General features: G+C 41.6%; 1 protein-coding gene across 2 annotated transcripts in view; it reads left to right on the top strand.

Annotated features, from left to right (window-relative positions):
* Positions 1-8,528, top strand: part of C1QTNF12 (C1q and TNF related 12) — a 153,220-nt gene extending 144,692 nt beyond the window's left edge. For both annotated transcript variants that reach the window (XM_086921464.1, XM_086921463.1), the window contains exons 7-8: positions 1,279-1,357; positions 6,259-8,528. In XM_086921464.1, the coding sequence (XP_086777590.1) occupies positions 1,279-1,357; positions 6,259-6,357 (178 nt within the window). In that variant the 3' untranslated portion in view covers positions 6,358-8,528. The remainder of the gene's footprint in view (positions 1-1,278; positions 1,358-6,258) is intronic.
* Positions 8,529-9,044: the final 516 nt, after the last annotated feature.

The following is a 9,044-nucleotide window of genomic DNA, read 5'->3' on the forward strand; positions in this document are numbered from 1 at the left end:
GGGGAACGATGTGAAGAAAACAACAAATTATTGTTGATTAGGATGAGTGTGTGACCTAATGTAGTTGGTGATTTGAAAGGCAGACCTAAAAAAATAGGAACCAGTGGCTATCATCGACCTTTTGACTCTTTGAAGTTCAAGCCAGACTGGACTGCATACAAGACTGAATATTGGTGCCGCCTGAAGAACGACAACCTCTTGTAAGCTCCTGCAGTTGGGGCAAACACATGCAGTGTCTATATTACAGTACATTTTTGCCATATCACGGATATACTGTAATGTTGTCGGAGTGCACAGCTTCAAAGAAATTAGGTGAATGATTTCCCCCAGCAGAGGGCTAATAGGAATATTTAAAAAAATGCATGACAATAGAAGTGTGGTAACATTAAAACTGCAGGGTATTCCACCTGTATTGCAGTAAAACTCTAAAGGAACTGGAGGTAATACTGAGCAGTAACATTATTCCTTCCCCAGATTCAAAACTAAAAATGTCACCACAAGATTTATACACTTAGATCTCCTGATCACCAAGAGGGCGATATGAATGAGATAGAAGTCTGCCAGCTCCACTCATTCCTGCATGTTTAATATGCTAATAACTATTACTGAAAAAAGACAAGGTGGAAAGCCTTGATTATTTGTTGGTTAATGTGTTTCTATACACAGGTATTGAAAAGCATTTTGTGGAAAAATAGGCATTCAGAGTCTTATTTAAAGACCAGAGAGATATCGCCAGTGGATGAAGAGTGTAAATGTAAATGTATGTAAATGTATAGGCATTTATATAGAGCACTACTTACCCGGAGGGTCCCAAGGCGCTTCGACCGCTGCGAAACCCTTCCTGGCTTCCCTGAGAGATGGTCCCTTAATGGGTATCTCCAGGGTGAGACCAGGCATCCCCGGCGGTCTGGTGGGGCCGTTAGTGAAGATGAGGCAAGCTAATGCCCAGAGTTGCCGAGTGTGATCGCTGAATAGAGTGGGGACCGAGGCGAGAGAATTATCGAGTCCGCTGACCCTGGTCCAGAAACCTGCCGCGCCGGGAATCGAACCCTGGTCCCGGGCCGTCCTCTGCTCTCGGGTCTGCCGCCTCTAACCAGTGAGCCACACTACCAGAGTAAGGTGCTTATGCATAGATTTTCTGAACACCCTTCATTGTTTTTATATGCAACAGTGGTTCCCAATCAGTTGCTCAAGCCATGCTGTGGATTAGGGAGCTTTACAGCTGTTCTCTAATGGTACTTCTGTAACAAGTCTTGTCTTCTTTGTGATCTCTTCCAGATCGCTTGAAGTTATCGCAGGCCTGGAAAGCAACAGCAAAATATTCACCGTCTATGTTCACGGATTGCTTCAGTTACAGGTAAGGGTTCACAGTCATCTGCCCTGTGGGTGCCATATGAAATGAAGGCACTATCACAGGCAATACATAGCGCTTGGTTTCTCACGCTCTTCCCACAGTAATGTACATACCCATTATGACGTGTCCTCAGCGACCCACGCAGGCTGGCCTATCCATGTTGGGTAAGTAGGTCATATGTTGAATGAATTTCACTCATTTTTTATCGCAGTGGTTCATGTGGAAATGGTCATGAAATGAGTTAGGATAGCTCAGTGACAGAATGAACCTGCAGCAGCTATCTGTATGTTTCTTAAAGTCAACGAGCTAAAATACATTTTAAAAAAGTAACCCAGATTTTGTTTTCGTTCATCAATAAAATAAGAACCTGTTGTGGTGTAGCACATGTTCCTTGTTTGTCACTCCCATTTCCTTTCCGTCCTTTCCTGATTCGCTCAGCCTGCGATTAGAACGTGGTGGTGAGTACCTACAAGGAAATCTCGTTACATGTATTAAATACCGAGAGGTGACTTTATCAAGACCTAAAATAAAGTGCTCTTCTGCTTCTCACATTTGAAGCTTCCAGTGTCTTTCTTTCTCTGCGACACTGATTTTGGCAAAGAGGAAGAGTATTGACATGCGCAGTTGTTTTCATGGGTCGATTGGTCCACTACTCTGTCACTCCGCATTGCTCTTTATGAAGGGGATGGCGTTCGACCTGCAATCCTGAGAAAGAGATAAGGCCACATTCTTCCACCTGGTAATAGCCCTGCCTACTAATAAATGAGAAGACAGAGTATTGTGAGGGGACCATTGAATACGAGCAAGGTATGGCTTCCCACTCACAGGAATGTTGTAAGAGGAAATTTCCTTCATCTCCTCACAAAAGACAATAGCAGCAGTTTGATCCTCATGTTGGACCTCTGCAACAATTTTGTTTTTCTATTAAAAATTGTGCAACGCATGGATCCAAGCTGGAAAACAGACATTTTGATCAATTTTGATCAGTGAATATTGCTCACAAAAGTTTTATGGCATCATAAGCCATTCTAATTTACGACTTAAATATTCAATATCGCTGGTGTTCATAAACAATCCACCATCATCTATTGGATACACTTTTGAAGTCAGAGCTGTGCAATTTTATTCCATATAGTGACAGACATACATTTCCTGCTGGGATGCTACTGCATTCATATAATTGCATCAGCATACAGTTGGGTCCTCCTAAAAAAATTCTTGAAAATAAAAGGTGAACTGCCTATTCCCTGGAAAGATTGAAAGATGAGTTTTGTACATACTTTCAATAGAAGGTAACAGAATGCCAGTGAAAAGGAAAAAATGCATCCTATTACATTTAGTGAGCTGAGAAGGTCAAGAGATAGTTAGTTCACTTCCTAAGGTAGGAGCCCCTGAAGGAGTGGATAACTATGAGGAGTTTGAAGAAGCAATGATGAGATTAGAGCCAAGATTTAAGGCCACTATTGATACAACCTTAGAGAGGTACCGTTTTTACACTAGGAGACAGAAGGAAGGCGAAACATTCGATGAGTTTCTTACTATTTAAAGAAGCTTATCCAGTACCTCCAATTTTTGCAATGCAGCTAATGAAATGATACAAGGCCAACTTATAGTGAATACCAATAATAAGCGCATATAGGAAATGCTATAGATAATGGTAGAATGAACACTAGGTGAAGTGGTCAAGTCAGCTAAGGCTATAGAACAATCGATGAGTTGGATCAAAGCAGTTAATCAAACTTCCACGAATAAGAAGTAGAAATATGTCCTATGAGTAACAAAGAGCAAATTGGATGTTGTAAAGAACTGAGGACCACATGTGGGAACCATTTTTGCATTCGCAAACGGGCCCAATCGCAGAATTGGTCGGTTTGTGAATGCAAAACAGGCTTTTTACATGTATCAAAACCCCTTTTGAGCTTCGGTAACCTAAATTAGTAGGTTACCGAAGTAAGTAGTTAATAAGTAGTTAAGTTATGTTATGCAGATTTGTAGAGTGCAATATATATCACCCTGGAGAGTATCCTGGCACTGAGTAGGTGTGAGTGTAGCCAAACCTATGACCTATTAAGACTTCTCAAAAAGCCGGGTCTTCAGCTTTTTGCGGAATTCAAGAAGTGAGGAAGAGGCTATTATGTGTAGAAGCAGGCCGTTCCATGCTTTAGAAGCGATGTAGGAGAAGGCTTAAGTGCCAGATCGGGTTTTCCGTATGTGTGGGATGCGTGCATGTAGGAGTCTGGATGAGCAGAGCTTGACTGGAAATATTATTCAAGCAGATGTGATTGCTTAAAAGTGTGGGAGAGGAGTTTGAATTGTGCTTCTTTATGTATGGGGACCCAGTGGAGCTGTTTCAGGTGTGGTGTGATGTGAGTGCGGCATGGGACGTTGAGAGTGATTCTGGCTGCCGAAATCTGAATGATCTGCAGCCTTCTGGATAATTTGTTGTTACTGGTGTACAGGGTGTTCCCGAAGCCTAGCTTGCTTGTGGCAAAGGTATGCGTGATGGTTTTCCCAGTGCTGATTTGGAGCCATTTGAAGAGATTGCTCAGCAACTTCAGGTTATGGAAACATGAGGCGGTGACGGTGTTGACTTGGACAGTCATGTTGAGTTTGCTGTCTATGACAATTACGAGATTCTTGGCATCGGTGGTGGAGGTGGGTTTCGGTCCTAGTTCTGTTGGCCACCAGGTGAAGTCCCATGTTGAAGTGCTCTTCCCGAACATCACAATTTTAGTCTTGTCGGTGTTCAGCTTCAGACATTTGGTCTACATCCAGTAGGCAATTTCAGTCATGCAGGCATTAAACTTGATCAGGGTTCTCAGCATCTTGCCCGTGAGGGAGAGAATTAATTGTGTGTCATCACAGTAGACGAGGACGTTGATGTCATGAGAGCAGATGATGCTGGCTAGAGGGATCATGCATGCATTGAAGAGGGTCAGACTTGGGGAGTTAGTCAATATTAGTAAGGTTCCTTTTCTGGCAATACGTTAACGATCGTGAGCGTATAGAAATACACCCCATAATGTTGTAATTGTACCACCTTTCTTATTGTTAAAGGGGAGACAACCTACTTCTCTAATTTGTCCATGGTGGACAAAGTATGGTGTTTTCACCTGCTTGGTTGCTGAAGTTCAATTTGAGAAAATTAGATCTAAAATGAGGGCTAAACTATGCATCGCAAAGAACAAAAACGAGCTATTGCATAGTGTTGCCCTTTCAAAGACCTCTGTGGGTGATATTGTCAAGATTCGACTAGGGAATGGAAAAAGTTATTTCTCCAAACCAACATAGGTGATCAAGATCAATAAAGGCAGTGTATGTACCCAAGATGGCAAATGCTTGGATTTAAGATGGTCTAAGTGTAAATGTAATGATTCAGCTAATGTTTTTTAACAAGGTGTCCAGGATAATGTTTCAGACAGTGAGGATGGTGGTAATGAGTCAGCCTGTGGTGCTCTTCATGCCCTCCAGGGTGACATTCTATCTAAGCAATCCCAGCCAGATTCTGACTCTTGTTTTCAGATGACTATGGCAGAAGGATAGTCAAAGTATGGCCCTCCTGACCTTTACATGCAGACCGCTAGGCTGCTGTTTATTTGATATGGCTGTGACATTTAGGAACTTTCAACTGTAAGTATGTATTTACACATTAGCTGAAGTGAAAGGAAAAGAAGAAAAGAAGGTGGCCTGCACCACTTATCTTTAGGAACACATTGATTTTAAAGATGTTGTACAACAAACGTGTACAGATATAATAAAGGCTCTTCAGAATTCAAAAAGGTTTATATCACTGCATTTAAAGGTTTTTCAAAAATGAACCTGGAAACATGCATGCCTTGCCTGGCTTGATAACAGTGCCATCTGTGAACCAGGAGGCAAGTCAGTTGTCATATGCACCCTCGATGTTACCTAGGTTACCAATATACATGCAACATAATAGTTTATTAAATCAAACACAAGAGGTTTTGTTCAGCACACATCCTGGAAACATATTTCAGGGTGCTCTCATATAAGATAATGAAGAAAGATTTAGCAAAGTGAAATAAAAGAAACTGCCTAGGATCACACAATTTTGTCAAGTAGGAAAGCCGGTATTGATCCCATGTTTGATCCCTGCTTCTAAGCACTCCTAATATTTACAAATAAGAGACTAGAAGAAGTGTGGATTGAAAGTCTCAAAATAACTACATCGCCCCCTGCACACCATGTACATGCTTCGCTTCCCCTGTGTTACCTTCCACCCCATATGCCCCACACTCCCAACCTGCTAGCATCAATGCTGCCCTCTGTCACAACACGGACCATACTTTTTTGGCTCCCAGGAAAATGTTTGCGAGTATCCATACTGTAGCAGCTCCCTCTGAGCTGATGGTTATTGGAGGCGAATCAGTGGCTGATAGAATAAAGAACATTCAAAGATTTCCATGCAGGAACATTTTGTTTGATGACTATTTGTTTTGTTTTGTTCTTTTGCTGTTCATCAAAAAAATGTGTATAAAGGAAGATGTGTTGTATTGTATCACATATGGTTTAGCTTATGTTCCTTGTTTTCCATTCCCTTTTCCTCACTCCCCTTTCTTTCCTGATTCGCTCAGTATCTTCTTAGAACGCGATGGTGAAAACGTTCTTGGAAAAACCGTTGGGGGAATTAGGTAGATGGAGCTTAATGTGTTAAGACATAAAATAAAGTGCTACTCAGTTGTTCATGTTTGGAGTTTACCAGTGTCTTTCTTTCCGCTTTAACAGTGCCCTTAGGTAATAATAACATCTTTTGATTTAGTTTCCAAATTCCGTTGCATTTGACTTAGTTTTGATTCTTTTTAATTGAGGTTGTTGGTTATGCAGTGAACTATGATGGTACAGTGGATCCTTCTCTTGAGTCATGGTGTTTCTTGTATCCGCAGGCAGGACAGTACACCTCCATCTTTGTGGATAACAGCGCTGGAGCTCCAGTCACCGTCCAGAACGGCTCTGACTTCATGGGCATGCTGATGGGCGTATAGCCTAGGCGCAACGGTGGAAAGGCCAGTGGTGGCGGTGGAAGAGTAGAAACATGCAGCACTGGAGGATATGCGGGCAGCACTGTGGAAAGACAATGAGCTCAGAGGCCAAAACAACTGGTTGCCCAGCACAAGCCAGATGACATCCCTTGCACCACCCCTGACATTTACCATGGCTTCCACTTGGAGAAAAAAAACAGATTTATATGCCACCAACCATGGGGGGTCGTCTCTCATAGCGTCCCAGGAGCCTGCATAGAACACTTTAACTTTTATGAACAGAGACCAGAGTATTGTTTAAAAACGGAATTGGGAATAAGCTATGATGCATTGGGCCTTAGAACTTCACAAATCACGTGTGTTTATATGCAAAGGACCTACATTTTCAAATATGTACACATATAAATATATATATTTTGGCAGAGTTATACACAATTTAAAAGTGGATCAGCGCTTCGTAGTGATGTCACAGATGCAAGGGTGTGTTCTGGGGACTAGTGAAAAGCAAAGGAAATATCACCTGAACTGTGGCATGTAAAATAATACAAATTGTGGAAACCCAGGAGGAATCTGACCTTTTTCAGGCTGAAAACTCCACGTTTATTGTTGGGTCTGGGGTTGCCAAAACATTCTAGGGAGTAATCCTTAATGATGCGCTGCACAATTTTTTGCAGTACTTGCTTTTGAGAGGATTCCGAAAGTTCTTTGTCCGACATGAATCCCACTTAACATGTCCTGCTTTATTCATCTGAAATGTAAAGCGGGCAGAAGTATAAGCAGAAATGGGATATTCCATACCACAAGCTTCGACTCAGCTCCAACCATTCAGAAGATACTATTGCACGCTTTGTGCGTTTACGGTCTTTCTGAGTCTCTGGTCCCTTGGCCTCTTCCATAAAAGTCCATCAATAAGAAGACACACAAGCTTTACTTGTCCACATTGCAGAATCATCTATACTTGCATACTCAGCAGAAACTCTGACAAGCGTGCAGGATGAATGAGGAAGGATGTCGATATACATTAATACTACACTGTTTTCCTGTGGTCCAGAAGTATGCTCACTACTCCCTATATGGGTCCTGGCCTGTTAGAATATTTCTAGCCTTTACTCGGGCTATCCCACTCTGCTCATAACCAATACTACAGTTAGCACCAGTGATATCTTCTAAGAAGTTGTAGTATTGCCATTGTGGGAGATATATTGATTTCAGCTTTTCTAAGGAGTAAGACCAGGGTTTGGACTTTCACATTCATGCTTCCACTGTATCCAATTAATTAAACTGTTACTGTGAGCTTTGTTGTTAACACCTGGTTACATTAGCTACAAGGAAATGTTTGTCCAATACCTTTGGCTTCAATTGCATCATAATATTAAAAAACTGAAATGCTTAAAATAATCTGGACAGGGGTGATCACAAACCTGAAAACCAGGAGGACTTCTATGAGAAACACATTGAGCTGTTGTGTCAGTGACTTTGCAACATTCTTGGATCTTAACGAGATCTTCGGATCTGTCTAACAAAACACAGTGCCACAGTGGGAAAAAATTCAAGATCTAGAAAAAGGGCTGCTTTTGGCGACAGCGGTGGAATACCCAACCAGAGACTACCTAAGATTTTTATCTTGGTGTATTTGTAAATGCTGTTTCAGGTTTTTATTTAGCCAGCAGGAGAGAGTGGTACTTCCAGAGGCAAGCACAAGAAGCATCATATATAACACAGTCTGCACCACAGTAATTGTGTACCTGACCAATATGGAAGGCGGCTCCTTGCATCAGTGGTTGTGCAGAGAATGAGCACTGCTGATTGACTTCACCAGAGGCCAGGCTGGAAAACAGAGTTACATTAGTGGGGGTTGATTTGCTCCTTAATAGTGGTAAAAAGAATTCCCTCAGTAAATGATCACAAAAAAAAGGTAGAAGTTGGTTTGGGCGCTTCCTAACTGGTTGTAGTCTGTACATAATCCTACTATATGTGTCAGCATATACTATACGACGACAAATCTTGTATTGTGTGAATATGTGTAAAGAAAATGGGGATGTGTCCCACAACCACTTCCTCAATATATAGTGTGGTTATCAAATGTTTATTATAAGTATGAACTTGGACAATGTTTCAGTATGCCTGGCAAATTTAAGTTGAAAATATTTAATTTATCTTCAAAACTGAAGAAAGAAGTGGTCTTGAGTTTTTCTTTGGATTTTGTGTTGTTTCTTAATGTGCTTTTGTTCAATGCAGTGTATCATTCCTAAAGAGCAATTCCAGGCTGACTTTCAGGGAGACTTTTCTTTATTAGTAGAGGGGCTCTGCAAACGTGCCTTCCTCCTTTGCATGATCTATTAAAATTTATGTTTTAGGTTCGTTGGTAGACTGTGGACCAGTTTTTTCAGCCAGCAGACTATGCCAATGACCTTTTAGATCAGAAAGTGGCCCTGTCATCTTCCAAATTAGTGAGTGAGTGTGATTGGTCAGCACGCAGCCAGTTAAAGAAGCAGATAGAATTGTGGGACATAAGTGTTGCCTTAGGAAGAGGAGGCTATACCGTTGCATCTTCAGAAGCACCACTGTGTTAGTGGTCTGTCAAGGTGCCCTGATAAGTCTTTTGATGGGCTGTAGGATTACTGTGTTATGTTAGTGGTTTAGCTGAAAGAGCTGCACATGCAGTAGGCTGCTTGTTGAAGCATCTTGAT

This window comes from Lissotriton vulgaris, chromosome 5 (assembly GCF_964263255.1).
Source record: "Lissotriton vulgaris chromosome 5, aLisVul1.2, whole genome shotgun sequence".
In the NCBI taxonomy this organism is placed as follows: Eukaryota; Metazoa; Chordata; class Amphibia; order Caudata; family Salamandridae; genus Lissotriton; species Lissotriton vulgaris.